The 19,915-nt window shown below is 37.9% G+C and overlaps 1 protein-coding gene across 4 annotated transcripts in view; it reads right to left on the reverse strand.

Moving 5' to 3' along the window:
* CRYBG3 (crystallin beta-gamma domain containing 3) overlaps window positions 1–19,915 on the reverse strand; it is a 106,700-nt gene that overhangs the window by 44,755 nt on the left and 42,030 nt on the right. For 3 of the 4 annotated variants that reach the window (XR_011429352.1, XM_023623964.2, XM_023623968.2), the window contains 8 exons: window positions 19,485–19,529; window positions 18,889–19,004; window positions 17,864–18,011; window positions 12,274–12,410; window positions 9,865–9,979; window positions 8,663–8,698; window positions 6,324–6,457; window positions 3,285–3,411 (listed from right to left, as the gene is read on the reverse strand). Coding sequence is in view for 3 of the 4 variants with exons in the window: in XM_023623964.2 (XP_023479732.2) it covers window positions 3,285–3,411; window positions 6,324–6,457; window positions 8,663–8,698; window positions 9,865–9,979; window positions 12,274–12,410; window positions 17,864–18,011; window positions 18,889–19,004; window positions 19,485–19,529 (858 nt within the window). In the remaining variant the exon portion in view is untranslated. Of the gene's footprint in view, window positions 1–3,284; window positions 3,412–6,323; window positions 6,458–8,662; window positions 8,699–8,808; window positions 8,949–9,864; window positions 9,980–12,273; window positions 12,411–17,863; window positions 18,012–18,888; window positions 19,005–19,484; window positions 19,530–19,915 lie in introns of those variants that run through there. The other variant, XM_023623969.2, reaches the window with a different exon arrangement.

Raw genomic sequence — 19,915 nt, forward strand, 5'->3', positions numbered from 1 at the left:
GTTGTCTGCTCCAAAGCACTCCATGACACAGATCACATTATCCCTAAGAGATATGTCCAGGATTTGACCTTAGTAGATTCAGAGTGTTCCACCTACAGGAGCGAGGACATTAGAAAGTGCAGTTTTCTATCTGTCCTTTTGTTTATTTTATATTAGATCTTAGATCTTAAATGTAGCTCTTCACTCTTTCCAGGTTAGAGATGTCTGAAAGTTTAGATGGGGAAGACACATTAACTGACGGAGGCTGTGACAACCACAAGAGCTTTAAATCTTACGTCTAATGACACTTTTCCATAGACTTACAATTTTCAAGGAGGGTAGATCTTATGTTGCACTCTTATCACAAAAAATTAATAACAACAATAAAAGGGACTAGAAGAAACTCTGGGAGGAGATGGATTTGTCTACGGCCTTGGTGGTGGTGATGGGTTCACAGGCCTCTACTTATCCCCAAATTCATTGAGTATATACCTTAAATATGTAAGCTTTTTACATGTCAATCATACCTCAATAAAGCGGTTTTAAAAAAAGAGAACTTCTCCTCAATTACATGCTATGCCGTATAAAATTTTTAAGTATAACTTGATAAGTTTAAGCATTCTTATAACATATGCATATATATAATTCTAAATTGTCTAAATGTGTATAGATATTTTTAGTATATTTCATCTGAAAATATTTTAGTGAACATAAATTTAAATTATAAATAAGTTGTCTGAAAGTCATGTCAAGAATTATTCACTATATACATGTATTGTTTTGCAATGTGACCATAGCTTTATAGCTACAAATGAAATGCTAAGCAGCCTCTGGGTGAATACAATCCAGTTTTCCACTGGCAAGGTGCTCTTTTAGTCTAAGCATTCCGTAACAGAGGGAAACAGACAATACAACGTGGACTCTAGAGTAGGACAGACTTGTCCTCAAATCCCAGCTCCACGATACCCTCTGAGATGCTCAGTGTCTGTATCTATGAGATGGGAATCATGAGTCTATCTCATCGGCTCTGTGAAGATTAAGTGTAAGCATGCACGCAAAGCCATTATAAGTACTTGACAAATGTTAGGATTATTATAATGAGGATTATGATAACATCTTTAACCAGGAGCTAACGACCAATCTTTTAATTTTTAAAAAATCTAATTTAAAGAGAACAGAAGGTTTTCTTTGAAGGGCATTTTTACTTATTTATATAAAAACTGTCATCATTTTTGTAAGTGCCCAAAACTTCTGTGTGCAGCAGTATTAACATGCCCATTTATGCCAATTTTTCCAATGTATATTACCATAGACTATCTATATCAAATATCTCTTAATTATTTAGTTATCCAGTGACAGGATTTACATCTTTTCATATTTTCTACTTTTTGGAGATTTCAACTAGTGACTTGGAGTTTTGTTTTTCGTTTGTTTGCTTGTTTCAGTCACAGTCAACTTTGGAAGATACAATCACATTCAATGATAACATTTCTAGGATTGGCAATACTTCAATTCTCTTTTTTAAAAGAGGAGAGAAAAAATTAAAAATTATTCACTAGTAGATGGAAGATGATTTGAATCATGACCCATAATTTCCTCAGTGTGGGTGGTCACACCTACCTAAAATTAAAAAGATGAAGGCTCTGTCTTCTTTTAGCTTGCTTGCCTTTTAGTGGTCAAGAGTGGCAGGTAGAGAAAACCCACGGCCCTTGTTTTTGTGGACTAATTATCTCAAAAATTATCTATCCATTGCTCAAGCAAACTCAGTGCCCAATCTTCAGTGGACTGTCCTATATTTCTTTCAGGTAGAAATGGTTTCCAACTCACTTTCTTACTGACAAGGATCCTTCTAGAATAAAAAATGCTCCCTTGTTCCCTGTGCTGCTTCTCCTATTCCAACTCCTCCTAACTGATGGGGTGAGGGGTTGCTGGCCCACAGACAGAACCCTAAAGGGGCAACCCACACCACCCCTGTGCTCATCCAGAGTACACGTGGACCCAATAATTACCCTTCACTTTGTTATCACTTCCTTCACAGAGGGCTTCAGAGGCCTTGCCAGATAGTTTAGAGTTTATTTGGGTAAAGATTATTTTGGAAAGAGATTGCAGTGGTTAACTCCTGAATGATAAGAATACATCCCCTCTGAACACATTAAAAAGTCTCCAGAGCTCATCAGAAAAATGAGCAACATTTGATAAGTCCTGATAGCCTATAGAACTCTCTAATATCTCTCTCCTCTTCTCTCTGCCTTCATCAGCTTCAACCTAGAGTCCTGTAACATTCTGGACCCCTTGCCTCCAGACAACCTCCTTCACCCTTGCCTTTTCTTGATATAGTCACCAAAAAGATCTTTCTAAACTGCTAATCTAATCATGCTCACTAGGCCTAAAATCCATCAGTGTCTCATAGTCAAGTCAAGAAAAAGAACCTGAATTTCTCAACACGGCATATAAGGCCCTTCATTGTCTGGTCCTGGACTCATCCTCCCAAAGTTCTCCCTAATATCCTGACTTACCTGCATTTCCCAAACACACCAATTTCACTGATGTGAGGGTTTCTCAACCTCAGCACTATTAACATTTTGGGCCTGATGACTCTGTTGTCGGGGCTGTCCTGTGCATTGCAGGAGTGAAGCAGCATCCCTGGCCCCTACCCACTAGATGTCAGTAGCACTCCCCTCATCAAATAAGGACAATCCAAAACGTCTCCTGACACTGCCAAAGCCCCCCGGGGGTAAAGTCACACCAGCTGAGAAACACTGGCTCACAGCCTTGCCTTCTTATATGTTCATCTCTTGCTAAAACAGCACCTATCTTTCCCCTTGAGCCTGTCCTGGAATTTCTCCACTTGGCGAACTCTTGAACTTGAAACCTCAGCTCAGCTGTCTCTACTTCCAACTGGGAGTAATTGACCTTTCTCTGGGTACCATGAGTACTTTGTGCTCAATCCAACTACAGTCAAACAATATCAAACATTTACGTAAGTGCTGTCTTCACTAGCAAACTGCCTGCTCTGAAAATGCAGGGACTGAGTCCCTGCCACTGTTTCTCCAGCACCCAGCACAATACATCTAACAAAGCAGGTGCTCAGAAAATGATTATGGAATCAACGGATGAAGAGTAAACATCGGTATTCTACAATAATCATGACAGTTAAGAAAAACTGGCAAGTCATATAAGCAGTTCAGTTTAATGCTCTCAGGTTTCAGAAACATGTTATAACCTCATGTTCAGTCAGAGGTCATGTCCAGTTTTCATGGAAACATAAGACAGATAGAAAATTAAGAATAAGGAAGCTAACTTACAGCTTGTAAATACCGGAAAGACAGGATGGGACCACTTAATGCTCCACAGGCATTACTGTCTTCGAAATCTCCTTCTTCAAGCAAGAACTGCTGGCCTTTAAAATGTTCTTTTTCATAGGCAACCCACCTAAAAATACAGAGGACACCCAATCGAGCCATTAATAAAACCGTAGTCAAGAAAGCAAGAGAGAAAATCATGACAAAGCACCTGGTTGCACATCACTGTATTTTTAAAAGCACCACATTTGTTTTGTTACCATTTACAAAGACAGACAAATGGTGTATGCTTCATGCCTCAATAATTTTTATAGTTTGGAGGCTTTTCCCAACAAAAGGTTAACTGTTGTAGAATTGCAACAGAGCAACACTCGTTAAATGGCATGACCTGATATCACATATCAATGTGGAGAATAGTTTGCCAAGTAAGAAAAAAGGGAAAGCACAAATAGCCAATGAGAAAAGTTACAAACCCACACTGAAATCCAAAGATAATCATTCTTGTTTTACTGATTAAACCCTTCTGAAAACACAGAATGATCACTATATTAAACATTTATTCAGGGTTTAATCAAAGGGACCTCTCACCAGGCTTCAGATCTAAAACAGAGTACAAGTGGTTTAGCAAAGAGGAACTGGGGCATGCAACCGGGCTGGTATTAGCCCTGGTGGCCTACGTGTATACAAAGACTTCTGTAAATATTTACAGGTGGGAAATGGTGCTCCCAACATTTTATCAGTAGTGATAATGGAAACAGGAAGCACTGTGGCAGAGTACTTTCCAGAGACACTGGTTTCTTGACTTCTCATCTAAAACTATCAGTATAGGACACCGAAGTTCTGCCATGGAACTTATTTTTTTTGTAGAGTAATCTACAGTATCTAATGCAATGTGAGAAGAGATGGTTCTAATACATGTGAACCTGCTTACATCTGCCTTCAGTTGCACTGTGTAGTCAGAGAGGGACCTCTCCAACGAGGCAGATTCCAAGGATGACTACTCTGAGTTCCTGGGTTGGAGACTTCTGAATACCAGAACTTGACGAAATGAAGCCTTGTAGGGCTGACTACTACTGTCTTTCCTTTCTCCACCCCATGATAGTTGTGAAGATATAAAAATTATTCCAAAGCACTGTTTTCATAGGGTCCAAAATAACAGAAGCCACACAGTAATCATGCATCCCTCCTTGCTTTCTGTGTGTAGGTGTGCATACAGGAAGGAAGGGGGGGAGGAGTCCACAAGTGGGAATAAACATATTTTATGCATTGTAGAATATTTGTCATATGTAAAGAAACTAACATTATTTTACTCTTCAACTATTATGTGAAAATAAATTTCACAAGAAACCTTTCAAATCCTAAGCGTTCTTTTATATAAATATAGCTAGTCAGAGCATGTTTTTATTACCTGAATGGGAAAAAGAATAAAATGTATAGAAGATCTTAATATTAAAGGAGAAATTAGTAAACTACTATATAATGATGGTTCTAAAATCTTCTGCCCAGTTTTTCTCAATAGATTGTTTTTATTAAGATTCAATTTATATATCCATCTGATTTAAAAATAGATGTCATCCAACAAAAATTAAGAACCATCAACCGCACTTTCCACAGATTCCTCAAGACAACAGAGATGAGGAAGAGTCTGTACTACCTACAGATAAAGTTAAACATCTAACAAAAGTGGAAAATGGCAGAATAGTGAAAAAATAATGAAGTCAGCTGTTCAGCTCTAAATAGTGACACCATTTTTCTCCTGCAGTTGCCATATAGAAAAATGAAAGTGTGTATGTTGTACTACAAACCACATATTTTTTTTGAGATTTTTATAAAATAATTGCAAAAAAAACTTAGAAAATAACAATGCAAATCACAATCTAGTTAATGGGAAAAACATTCAGAGCCCACAGGGAAGAAAAGACAAAAACATTTTATAGCAGGATTAACAAGAAGCATGTGTGTTTACAGATCAGAGAACACTGCAAATAAACACAACACAGTAAGAATTTGTTTATCCAAAACATATTTGTTCTCCAAGCCCCTATTACATTTTTAAAACTCAAGAATAAGAAATTAAATAATACCAATATGTCATACCAATTATGAATATGGCCTACACAGCTAACATACTGCAAAGTCTGTTATATTTCCAATTTGGCTGGTATTGCCATCACTTGATGTATGGATAGAAATTGTGAAGTCTGTTCCTAAATGTAAACCCTTGAGTGACCTTAGGTCATTTAATTTCTGTGAATAAAATATTTTAGTAGCATCTTTTGCTACAATGGCATGAACAAGTTATGTGATATTACCACAAATAACAAGAGATAACAATGCTTACATTAAAATGAACCAACATTCCAAACAAACCAATGTATCAACAGAGAGACTGACAGATGTTTCTGGAGGGATTCTAGGACCAGGTTCACAATGGCAATAAGCCATGAGGAAAGCTTCTCCATGATTTTACCCACCGGGATACAAACACAAGGCAGGTTCTAGCTCTAGTAACCGCTGACTGAGACTGGGATAGTAGTGATGACGGTTACACTGAGTTATACTTAGGGGTTCTTAGGGAGCTTCCTCAAAAGCAGTTCAGGGCCCAGGGGTAACCAATATCAAAAATTGTTGACTTTAGAAACACAGACTCAGGCTACTTCTTTAATGAGGGAGGGCTCATGGCCAATGTCCTTGGCATCGAAATTCAACTAAGATCAACAGAAGAGGATAAAACCTGGGGCTTCACTGATGTTCACAATCTGTGAAAAAATAATTTTATCTTGCAATTCTTCTACATTGCATTCAGAAATACTAGCTGTTGAAGTTTCAGAAACCATTTTCTACATTTCATCTATCCCCAAATCTCTACTACCAACAAGAGTTCACAGAAAGCTGTCAGTAACTAACATTTTTTATTTCCCACATTACAGAAGGGATATATGTTTTTAGATTAAGGCAGGTTGTTTTTGTGCTGCTTAGCACATTTTTTTGTGATCTTCAAAAACAGACTACTAAATCAAATATTGAAAATATAAAACTCACACTCCACCAATGACACGAATTGATCCAATTCCATGAAAATCCCCATCATCTTTTAAAAAATTAGGGACAGAATCTATATGTTCACTAAACTCTTTGGCTTGTCCATGAAAGTGAGGTTTTTCAAAAATAATAACCTGAAAAACATGAAAGGAAATTACTTAACATGCTCATATTTTAGAATAGATATATATTGTCTTAAGTGACGTTAAAGACCACAACATGAATAGGGACCATTGTCCATTTTTTTATTGATATACACTTACAATATAGTACTTTTTCTGATATTCACAAGGAATATATGAGTCTTTATTATCTTAAAGGTAAAATATCTTAATTGATAGTAAATTTCACTCCTATTAATATACCCAAGTATGATTACACTATTCAGATTACCCAAACTGTAGGAACATCTCATAGGGTAAACTGCCTTATAACTGGTTCTTGAATCATCTTTCTAAGTTCATTCCTCTGTTTAGAATTCAATACAGACTGGCCTTACATTTTTTGAATTTTCCATATAAGAAACAAAAACTCTCTTGAGGTTCCAGGTCATAAAGATAAATTATCTATTGATTTGAGAAAACATATGCTATTTTTTCTTATAACACTAACTGCTTCTGTAGTCATTACTGTTCACTGAGAAGAAATAGACATGCAAATTCCTGAATTTAAATACAAAACTTCCTAAGAATAAGAAATGACTGGAAACTTAATAGCATTTGTATTCCATATTCGATTCAAATTGTGGGGATAGTAATCGTAGTGGGAAACAAATTTCTAGCATTTCATTTACTTCACATTTGGGTCAGCACAACTATTTCTCTTATACCACTCTGCTGCTTGTTACTTCCTGAAGATGAGCTGCTCTTAGTACATGCAAGTGATAACAGTGGTGACAGTGCCAATCTACCCACACCATCACCTGGTCCTCTTTGTGACTAATGGCATAATTTGTGTCCACCTGGCTACCTATGACCTTGGTGAATAAGACCCCATGCTTAAACACACTAAACCAGCAGGCTATAGCTTCCTTGTTTCCAAAAACTCTAACATTATACAGATGGAAAAAAAATACGTAGTACTGCTCCTGCTGTTTTCTACACAGTAAATTTTCACAGGGTGCTGTATTTGACATAAAGTTTTATTTGGGTTTAGTACATACTACAGATGCTGAATACACTCAGACTAAGAAGCAATAACTCTTCAATGAGTAAGCCACAAACTAACATCTAACAACTTGAAAATTGTGACTCTATGATAGGCATTTCATTCATACACCTCTACAACCTGTCAGACTGCGAATGTCCAAGACCCAGCCTGCTGCACCTGAACTTCTGACTCAGCAGATGAGGAGATGTAGACAGGAGTTACTCAGCGAGAGTCACAGCTAATTCTGCAGCTATTAGATTGCTGATTCAAAACCTTGGCTACATGTTAGAATCACCTGGGGAGCTTTGAAAAATTTTCATCACACCCCAGAACAAAGTATTTCTGAGAGTGGAACCCAGGCATAAGCAATTTTTTTAAGCTCAGATATGTATGATCCCGTCATATAGCCAAGATCTATTAGACACATTCAGATGCTAAGTTTTAGAAGACTCCATCTATGTGATTGGGAGAATGGTAGTCAGTTCTACAAATTAGGAAGCCCAGAAATGGGAGGGTTGGAAGAGTTGTGTCTTGTTTTGGAGGAGAAAAGGATGGCTGAATCCCTGTTTCCACATCTCTGGAGGTGCTATGCCTAACTAAACAGAGGCCTATTTGCTTCTTTGATCACTGCACTGCTTTTCTTCCTCTCTCTCTTTACAAACATTTTATAATTCCATCTCTTCTTTTCTTTCCCCAAATGTGCTTAATCCCGGCACCACTACCACCCCAGTTTTTACTGCCTCTACTGTTCCCTTCAGATACTCATACTTACAGACTAGCATCTACCTAAAAGGAGCTATCTACACCCCTTTCTCATCATCCTTGATCTCTTTCCTGAGCATCACTCCCAAATGCCTGTTAGATATCTCCACCTGAATGTCTGGCTGCCACCTCAAACACTCCAGTACAAAAACCCAACCTATCACCTTTCCACCCCATATTAGATGCTCATCAAACGTGGCTGGGTTGTCAGTCCAGACCCCCATCTTTGCATCCTGACCTCCCTCCCAATCCACAGCGTGGGCCTCCACAATCATTTTGTGCAGTCACTTCCTACCACACAACATCCATTACCTAGGGGTTATTAACATATATTTAGGGGTTTTTTTTTTTTTCATTTTAACAGTTGGAAATACTTAGATTAATACTCACACAATTTAGTCTGCTAAAAAAGTCTGTTCGAGACTTACCTTCAAGTTCATAGGCATTTCCACTTTCAGTCCACCCTTAAGATGATGACAAGAAATTTTAATATTAGATATGTAAATATTTAAAGTGTTCAAAAGTAACTAAGTGATGTATGCAGGTTATATAAAAATCTAATTAGTGAAGATTACATACCAGTCAAGTTTAAGTTGCGGTAAATTTTAAATTTTAATTATAGAACTCTGCAGTGGTCACAATCAAGTCAGGATGCTCTACATCAATGTAGATGGGGCAAGAAATCTTAAAAAGATATTTCCCAGATTACAACCACTACAAGGAAGGAAACTGAGCTTTAGTCCTTAAGCAAATGTGACCAATTAAAGATTTAATCCCACGGCCAGGTATCCCAAAAAGAAGAGTAGAGTTGCTAGAAGATTAAAAATCTGATTTGGCAAAGTAGATTTCTAAGCCACTTAATACTAAATTTCTTTTCTACAATTGCTTCTGCTTTCTAAGTTAGAGAGAGTACTTCCTCTTCCAAGTTCTGTCAACACTTTCATCACACTTCATGTCTGTGACCACAAATTGCAGAGCATAAACAGTGACCCTCTCCCCACAAAAACCCGAATTCTATAATTTCCCTGTTTATAAATGCTACTCCACATTGTGATATTTCTTAAAATTTCTTAGTCTGTCCTGGTTTTCATTTTGTTTTTAAAGCACAGAACAACCCAAAATGGTTTATCATAGCTAACATTTAATTGAACAGTTTACCCCTCAAAGAAAAATGTTTGCAACAAAAATAAATACTGCAGGCACTTATTATCTTTAAGAAAGAGCACTGACAGAACTCCCCACTTATTATTAATGCTGAGTTTATCAATCATTACTGCAATGGAAGAGTATAATTTACAAGTAATTTTCTAATAAACATCAAAAAAACAAAGTCAGAAGTTTATGAAATATTCAAAATTTTAACAGAACTGCACTTATGAGGAAACTGCACATATTGTCATAAACTCAGCACAAAGTAAATTCAGACATTTGTCTTCTAAAAAACACTAAAACGTTCTCACACAGATATTCTCTACAATATAAAGAAATAGAAAAACAATGTATAAATAGTTTGCAGACTCAGTAGTATACATACGCATTTCTCAAGATTGAGATACATGAGCAATCATCATGGCTATTTAATTTTGGATTCATGGGGCCTTGGGAAAATGCTTCTTTTAAATTTGCTCACCATTTGAAGTGGATGCAACGATTTCATTTCTGCTGCAGAAATCTCAAAGAGTCCGCAGTCTTCCTCCAAAACTGTAGCTTGCCCCTTAAAATTAATATCTGGGTAGGCAAGCCAACTAAACAAGAAATGAATGGTTGGTTACAGTATAATAAGAATACCTGGGTCTGATTCTATAAGAACTAAAAGTAAAAACAACAACCCTCCATCACAGAATCACGCTAGCAAAACACACTAGCCAGACAGCACATGCTAGTGAGTTAACAAGTTAGTAAGTACTGACATTCTAATACTTTCTATCCTGTAGTAAGTCTATTACATATTTTCCAAGCACTAGGTATTACTTTCCTTAGAATTTCCAATATTCCAATATTTAAAAGGTGTGATACCTTAAATTCAAGCAGAGTATAATTGCAATAGCAATACCTTTTATGACTCCCATTCTTTTTTAAACTGGGGCAGTCAGATGTAGGGATTCCACCAGGCATTTTACATCTTCGACTTTTATGTTTAGAATCAATATCAGTTCTATTGGCTGCCTCAGGAACACTATCTGAAATAAGATTCCTGAAAGATCCAGCTAGCTTCCAGCTAAACTTGATAATGACAGACATTTCTCATGGATACGGTCAATGGGTCTGCCCAAGAGTTCTAACCTATGGTTGGGGGAGATGAAGAAAGATGTTTTTAAAAATTTTACACAACCATCATCAGAGCAGATGAAAACGCAAGGAGAGAAGAGAGATGCAGGTTGAACCAGGCATCACAGAATCTGTGATTAGAGCCAGTCTGGGACTGGATTAAGGCTCAACTCAGACCATAGTCATGAAGACACCTTTGGAATCAGAAAGGCTTAGTATCAAATTCATGCATACCAACTGCTAGCCTCGGACAAACCAGTTAATTTCCTCATTTATGACCTGAGAGTAGCTCCACCTGCCTTGCAGGAATAGAGGAGTAATAAACAAAAAAGTACCGTGTGGGGGCCCTGTGGGGGCCTCAATATGTACGAGCACTGAGACACTCGAGAAATAGTTCTGGCTCCAAAATCTTAGGCCAGGGACGTGTTTTTATTTCTCAGTGCCAAAATTTGGTGGACAAAATGACGATGGATGCATCTATCAAGAACCACGTCTGAATCAGTATTAAAAGGATCTTTTCGGACACCATGCCTTCTCAGAGAAGGGGAACAATAGAAAGAATAAACAAATGGGACTTCATCAGATTAAACAGCTTCTTCAAGGCAAATGAAAACAGGATTGAAACAAAAAAACAACCCACTAACTGGGAAAAAATATTTGCAAGTCATATATCTGACAAAGGCTTAATATCCTTAAGATATAAAGAACTCTCGCAACTCAACCACAAAACATCAAACAACCCAATCAAAAAATGGGCTGGAGACATGAACAGACATTTCTCCAAAGAAGATATACAGATGGCCAATAGGCACATGAAAAGATGCTCATCATCGCTGATCATCAGGGAAATGCAAATCAAAACTACACTAAGATATCACCTTACACCCATTAGAATGACAAAAATATCTAAAACTAATAGCAACAAGTGTTGGAGAGGTTGCGGAGAAAAAGGAACCCTCATACACTGCTGGTGGGAATGCAAACTGGTGCAGCCACTATGGAAAACAGTACGGAGATTCCTCAAAAAACTAAAAATAGAACTACCATGCGATCCAGCCATCCCACTACTGGGTATTTATCCAAAGAGCCTGAAGTCAACAATCCCAAAAGTCCTGTGCACCCCAATGTTTATTGCAGCACTGTTTACAATAGCCAAGACATGGAAGCAACCTAAGTGCCCATCAACAGACGAATGGATAAAGAAGATGTGGTACATATATACAATGGAATACTACTCAGCTGCAAAACAGAACAAAATCATTCCATTTGCAATAACATGGATGGACCTTGAGAGAATTATGTTAAGTGAAATAAGCAAGCGAGAGAAAGATAATCTGTGTATGACTCCACTCATATGAGGAATTTAAAACTATGGACCAAAAACAGTTTAGTGGATACCAGGGGAAAGGTGGGGTGGGGGGTGGGCACAAAGGGTGAAGCGGTGCACCTACAACATGACTGATAAGCATTAATGTACAATTGAAATTTCACAAGATTGTAACCTATCAATAACTCAATAAAAAAAAAAAAAAAAAAGAACCACGTCTGAGAATCTATATCTGCTCTGATGAGTCATACATCAAAGACTTAATTGGATCCAAAGAATGACAGAATCTGTTTTAATCCCTGCAATCGTCTTTCTTGGGTATCCAGGAGTATAAATGAAATTAACTAAAACTTCATAAACATGTATGTCACCTATTGAAATATGAAACAAAAAGTGAACTTTAGTGGCCATCAATCATTGTAATAAAGAGAAGTTGATACATACACTCCTGACTTCACAGTGAAGGACACAGATTTGGGGATGTTCAGCTCTTCCAAATTGGGGACAGCTCGCTGTAGGTAGACAGGACAACATGCTGGATCAGACTGTGGGCAAAGTTCTATCTCGGGAATGCTGCAATCCTGAAAAAAAATTTGGCTTTAAAATCATCACGAGACACACACAGTCAGTTTTCTCAGCACCCAGACACGCAGCTACAATGATTCTCATTGTTCAGTTGAATTTCTCCACAAAACAACATGAAGGAAATACTGTTTTTCCTTTCTGTTTTTAAAAATAAATTTTTCTAAGGAGTTACATTGGTAATATAAAAATTATAAATAGTACTTATTGAAAAAGTATTACCCCAATTCTTTCTGCTTTGTTTTTACAAGTCTTGTTCCATTAAGCAATGTTCAGAGTTACCAAACTATTTGAGTGCCAGAAGCCTGTAAGCCTTCCTTCTTAGAAGCATAACAAAGCCACAGGGAGGAAGGGACTTAAATAAAAGGTGATCTCAGGGGGGACATAAAAAATAAATAACAGAGAGGCTACTCCCTCAGTGTGTTATCTAATTTACACTGACAAAAGAAGTAGGAATTAGAAGTGAGGGTAAAGGAAATCTGTTTTCCTACTTGTGAGATTCTATTTATTTTCTTTAGTGCAGGTTGGTTGGAAGAAGAAAGGCATCAGGAAACCTGACCCTACACTCCATCACACATCCACTGTCACCATGTCCTGTCAAAGCTTCCTTTAAAATTTCACTTGTGTATATCTCTTCTTATCTATTCCTACTGTCAAGGCACTTTGTCAAGGCCAAGACTTCAATTATGGGTCCAGTCACAACCACCAGTCAAGTACTGGTTACTCTTCATACAGCTGGGCTTGTTAGAACACCACTTTCCTCGTGACGTTCCTTGGCTCAAGACCCAAGCACGTCAAACATACACTTCTGTTTGTCTGTCTACAACATTGCATCAACCTATCGATCTACACTAACGCCCACAGCTCTTCAGTCATCTCCACTCCCCCTTCTGGCCTCTCTAAGCTTTGTAAATGTCTCCCCCATTGCTACTAAAGAGATAATTCTCTGTATTCTTATTTATGAAAATCTTTTAATAGTTGAATCCCATCTCAAAGAAGACCTCATCTTTTCTTAGAGAATCAAAACTACTGTTATTTCTTCCTTCTCTGAAATTTCAGATGTGTTTCTACCTGAACACACAATCTACCCTAGTCATCACGAATGTTGAATTATGCAACTCAAGTTTCAGTAGCATAATTCTCATCTAGGGCATTGTGAAATTCAAATGATTACGTTTTAATGAAACAGGTAAATGCAATAACAATCAGAGGTGACATTTACTAGACAGAACAATTGTATTTTTAAAATTATAATCAATTTTACAATTTTTTTTTGGAGGAAGATTAGCCCTGAGCTAGCATCTGCCTCCAATCGTCCTCTTTGTTTTTTATGAACTTTTTTTTTTTAGGAAGATTAGCCTGAGCTAACATCTGCCACCAATCCTTCTCTTTTTGCTGAGGAAGACTGGCCCTGAGCTAACATCCATGCCCATCTTCCTCTACTTTATATGTGGGACGCCCACCACAGCATGGCTCGACAAGTGTTGCCATGTCCACACCCGAGATCCAAACCAGCAAACCTCAGACTGCTGAAGCGCAACATGCACACTTAACCACTGCACTACCAGGTGGCCCCGAATCCTCCTCTGTTTGATGAGGAAGATTGGCCCTGAGCTAACATCTGTGACCATCTTCCTCTATTTTATATGTGGGACACCTGCCCTAGCATGGCTTGATAAGTGGTGCAGAGGTCTGCACTCAGGATCTAAACCGGTGAACCCTGGGCCACCAAAGTGGAGTGCATGAGCTTAACCACTATGCCACTGGGCTGGCCCCCAGTTTTACAATTTTAAAGCTGCAATTTTCTGATTTTTTAACCTTTCTCCAAACTGAGGTCTCTTAGTAATAATTATTAATCATTCTTATTAATATATATAAGCAAGTAAATTGATACATCTTATTTTCAGAAAGTTAGTTCTATAATGTAATACAGTAAAAAACATAATCTAACATATTCTTTAAAGTATAAAAGTACATTTCCTTCTAAAGTTTCATTTCAAAAGTAGCCAGAAACAACCAGAACAGTCACCTGTCAATCTTCAAGGCTCTTTTGTTTGCTATTCATAATAGAGTTCTAGTAACATTATTTAAAATGCTGCCATATTAACGTCCCCCCAGGGATCTGAGGCATAGTCCCAGCACACATTACCAAGTGTCTCACACGAACAAGCTTCCTCTGCATTGTGTTATACAACAATGTTTGGGTGGTGGGCTTTGAGTCAACCTCAACACAGAAGGAAACCGCCTAACACCAAAAGCATAACAATGGTTAAAAAATGGAAAATAAACAAAAACAAGAACACATGTTCTCAACTATCTCACAAAAGGCCCAAGTTCTCCTCAAGCTGACTGCAAAAGATTTCACTAAGTTCCATCTTCTTCATGGTGGCTATTCACAGAAATGATTTCTTTTGGAAGACTTGTATAATCCTGGATGGGCAAAAACAGTCAACACTGGCAGCAGAAGGACACTTTATGGTAACCTAGCAACAAGACACCATTTACGCTGAGTGAGGAAATGTTTATGTGGCTTCCTCCCAGGCTTCCCTAGACATGAGACACTTCACAAATATATCTCCATGAAATGTGCAAGCTTAGACTAATAAAGCAGTTAGTAGGAACGGAGACAAGGCTATCAGCAACAGGGTAGGAAAGAGTTAGTTAACAAAAACAGTAAGAAAATCTACTTGTTTCCACCTTACGTAAGATCAGTCCCTGATCTAGCAGAGCTCTCTTTTCTTGGCTCATTAATGAAGTTACCTAAGTAACTTCTGACCATGAGAAAAATGTCATTCCTTTAAAAAGAACATTAAATGCATAGTAAACACAATAATTTGCAATTTCCACTTCTATTTGACAAAAGAAAGCACCTGACTTAAGATTCACTGCCCTGCTACCCCACTGCCAATTACGGCCACTGGAGCAAAGAGGACCTTGAGCAGAATCTACAGTTGCTGGTAACATGGTATCTTCTGCATCTGCTATACCTGTTCACAGGAAAGTGAAGATATTATGAAAGTATTATCTTTAAAGAACATTAAAGTTTTAATGACTCAGATTAGAGCAACTAAGATTAAGATGATGAAACAAGATAAAGCTGAATAAAGCTGGCACAGGCCTAGGTGAATTTGGAATAGCAACCACTACAATGAAAACGGAGCAGTCAATAGGCAGAATTTTGACAACACTGGAGAAAGGAAGCAGTCTGATGCCTGATTCACTTTGTAAAATATTTAGAACAATGCTAATGCCTTTTCCATTCAATGACGAATAGTTTTATTTTCCTTCCTCACTAAAAGTTGCTAGCCTACTCAAGATGTGGGCACTAACACCTCAATTTACAAAATGACTCCAAGAACAAACAATGGAAGAAGGAAAAAATGCAAGCATGACTTACTCTTTCTTGTAAAATATTCTAAGCAAATGGCAGATATGCAAATACCCATTTATATATCCATGCTCAAAAGACTGAATTTTTTGTTTGATTTTATTGTTGTTGGATTTGGAGGGGGTGATGAGGAAGTTGCTATCTGCAATTCTTGTTTTTTCTCCTTCTCCTTTTTCTCCCCAAATTCCCCCAGTACATAGTTGTATATTTCAGTTGTGGGTCCTTCTGGTTGTGGCACGTGGGCTGCTGCCTCAGCATGGCTTGATGAGCAGTGCCAGGTCCATGCCCAGGATCCGAACCAGGGAAACCCCAGGCCACTGAAGCGGAGCACGCGAATGTAACCCCTTGGCCATGATGCCGGCCCCTGCAACTCGTATTCATCTTTTTTTTTCCCACTAGGCCTGGCATGATGCCTGACGCTCACAAGGAAGGCACAAAACTCTACGTTATTTAAGTCTTAGAAGATTCCACCTACAAACTATTCATTTCAAGGAATTTCTGGTGAGTTAACTAATTAAGTGAGCATTCACTGCTTGCTGAGCTGAACTGCTTGCAGTTAAATTTTTCAAGGAACATGAGCACTGCCATTTATGCTATAACCATCCATCTCCTTGTAGTACCACCAAGCCACTAACATTCACCTCTGTATCTGACACAAGTGGCTCTGCCAGGAACACCCTCACATCTCCCATGCTGCCCAACTCCTGTTTCCTCTCTCGAAACTCCCATCAGGTGCCAACTGGTCCAGGGGAGGTGCCTCTTCTTTGTGCACCTGTAAAGCCCTGCAGAGCACTGCTCACGTCAGGTGGTTATATGACTCAGCTGTCTCTCCCCTAGACTAGAAGCAAGCTGAAGTAAGAGATCATATTTCACTGTATTTCTATTCACAGTAACTACTGCAGCAGGGGTCCAAAAGCAGGCAAAATATTTGTTAGATATAAGCTTACAGTTTTGCAGAAAGTATTAATTCACACAAAATATACACAACACCTTTTAATGACAGTTATGAGTTTTTCTGCGTGCTGTCTTTAATTTGTATGCTATCTGCAACTATCAAGGATTCAATAATATCAATGCAAATTATCATGACAGGGTCTACCTCATTTCATATGTTTAAACATATAAAGGAAATCTCCATTACTTGAAAAAATACATATCCATGACTGTCAGAGGAGGAACTGGACTAAATGGCATACTACGTTACTACTGAAGGAACTTTAAGACGACATGGGGATTCTGCCCTTATCACTAATTCACTCCTCCTCTAAACCAGAAAATGTTTTATTACACTGGAAGACCTTCCTCATCCAAGTATTAAATAGTATTTTCTAAAAATAAAACAAAAAAGCAACACTTTCCCTTCCTCTCCGCATCCTTCCTTCTCTAATTCCCCCTAACATGCACACACTCACAAACACACACGCTTGCTCATACACACACATGCACACACAGCTACACTGAGGAGTAGAAATCTACACTAGAAAAGGAAGTATTTGGAAATATCTGCTCTTTTCCTGAAGATATCTGGATGGCATACTCCTACTACTATTAAAGTAGATATATATTTTATATCACATACATTTTATTGGCCAGATTACAGGTTAATGTTTTTAATTATCATTCAGTCTAACAGTTTATAAGTTTAAATGATTATCATTGGGGCTGGCCCAGTGGTGCAGTGGTTAAGTTCACACGTTCCACTTTGGTAGCCTGGGGTTCCCCAGTTCAGATCCCAGGTGTGGACCTGTGCACCGCTCATCGAGCCATGCTGTGACAAGCGTCCCACATATAAAGTAGAGGAAGATAGGCATGGATGTTAGCCCAAGGCCAGTCTTCCTCAGCAAAAAAGTTAGGATTGGTGGCAGATGTTAGCTCAAGGCTGGTCTTCCTCAAAAAAAAGAAAAAAGGAGAAAAAAAAGAATAAAAAGATTATCATTAATATGATAGTGAAGATTAATAAGCACAGATATTAGCAACCATTTCTAAGCACTGCTGGGACACAGTACAGCTTTACTACATGACAAACAAAACAAAAAATAGGGGAAAAATCAACAGTTCTGTTACCTTTAAGACACGTTTGACAGAACCAAATACAAAGCTTCTCTGTGGACGATTTCTGTGTTGAAGGGCCCAGTCATTATTTAACACCTTTTCCCCTTCTTCTAACACACACTTCTGACCTTGGAAATGTGGTTTCTCATATAAAATCCAGCTGGAAAAATATAAAAGCGTGATTAGTTATAATCAATTTTCTAAGAAATGAGGCATAAAACAAATGATACTTAGTAAATTACAGACTATCTTATCTACTTAAATTTTTTAGGCTGGGTCATTTCCCACTCTCAGCATTTTGAAACAATGATATATGCTAATTTGAGTATAGACAAACAATATAAGAATAAAAGTGTACACAACTTGGAAATGATACTTCCTGAACACAGCACCACAACCCCAGCCTCTGCCTGTATTTACATACATGTGCACTTTATAGATGCCGTCTACACAAAGCTGTTCATTTATACTAAAAACAATAGTTTAGCAATTCCAAATTCCTCTTCTATGCTAAATTTCCTGTCACTGGGTAATAGAACGCATGTCCCATTTTATTACATGAAGACAGGTGGCATAATAACAGAGATTTTCCCTCATTTTTACACAGTACAAAGAATCCTTCAGTTCCTGAGCATGTCCACTAAACAGTGATTTTAACTATGTGGCCTTCACATTCCTTAGCATTCCACAAATTTTGAACTCACTTTCAAAGCTATGCCTCGTTCAACTGAGGACTTCAGCTCAACTCATCAACTCTGTTCTGCTAATAATACAGTTACAAAATGGTACTGAGGACATGCACTGTATATATTAGGTGCTGCTACTTACTGCTGGCTTTATGCACAAAAACAGCCTATATTTTCTGCCACAGTAAATAAAGAAAACAAGTTATAAAACATTAATAATACTTTTAAATATTCTGTCAAAAACTAGAGGAAAGTGAATGTGACTTTAATAAAAAATACAAAAAGCATTTAGCAAAAAAATACACTTAATTTTGGGAAAAAAAAGTCATAAAATTTTGAGAGATCTCTTACCAGCCCCTTACAACTTTTATCAGTACTCCATTTGGAAAGGACCATGATGTAGCATCAGGAATATTACAGTAGATCTCTTGTTTATATCTACTTCCCTGGAGATCATAGACAACCATCTGCAACATACAGTAAGTAGGCACAATAACTAGTTTTAAGAATGCATTTAAAATTGCAAAATGTCCTAGCACATAGAAAATAAAATATCCTAAATATATAAAAGGAAACATTACTTTAAAGATTTTATTTTTCCTTTTTCTCCCAAAGCCCCTCAATACAAAGTTATGTATTTTTAGTTATGGGTCCTTCTAGTTGTGCATGTGGGACGCTGCCTCAGCATGGCTTGATGAACAGTGCCATGTCTGTGCCCAGGATTCGAACCGGTGAAACCTTGGGCAGCTGAAGCAGAGCATGCGAACTTAACTACTCGGCCACGGGGCCGGCCCCCATAAAAGTAAATATTACTTTAGATGCTAAATCTTTGAGTAAAACAATCCTTTTCTAAGTCAGCCAGAAGTGTTTACTTTAAACTTCCCAAACCTACAAGTAATCTTACTTTCCGTATTTTACCTCAGTCTACCTAAGAAAGTTACTCTTACCTTCCCAGGTCTTGGGTTACACTTCAGAGTTTGTCTGTCAACATTCTGAAATAACAAAAGTGAAAGAAGTAAGCCCTAAGAAACATCAGCAAAAAGATATATAGTTCATTTTCTCAGCAGTTACAAATCCAATCACATATTTACTTGACAGACCATTATGTGCAAGGTGCTACAGAGGAACTACAGAGACACAAAGGTAAATACAAAGGAAAACAATGCGTTGTCTCTGCCCCCTAGAAGCTTGCAGCTTAGAAGGGGGAGATGGACGATCCCACTCACGTGACAGAATCTTCTAAGTGGGGACTAAGTTAAACCTCTAGGTGAAATACGAGGAAAAGGCCAGGTCATGGAAGTCAAGGGGTATGGCAGCAGCATGGAGGTGAAGTGATGGCACAGAGAGGGTCACAAGAGGCTTCTCTGTGGAAGTGGCA

This window comes from Equus caballus, chromosome 19, assembly GCF_041296265.1.
Source record: "Equus caballus isolate H_3958 breed thoroughbred chromosome 19, TB-T2T, whole genome shotgun sequence".
Lineage (NCBI taxonomy): Eukaryota > Metazoa > Chordata > Mammalia > Perissodactyla > Equidae > Equus > Equus caballus.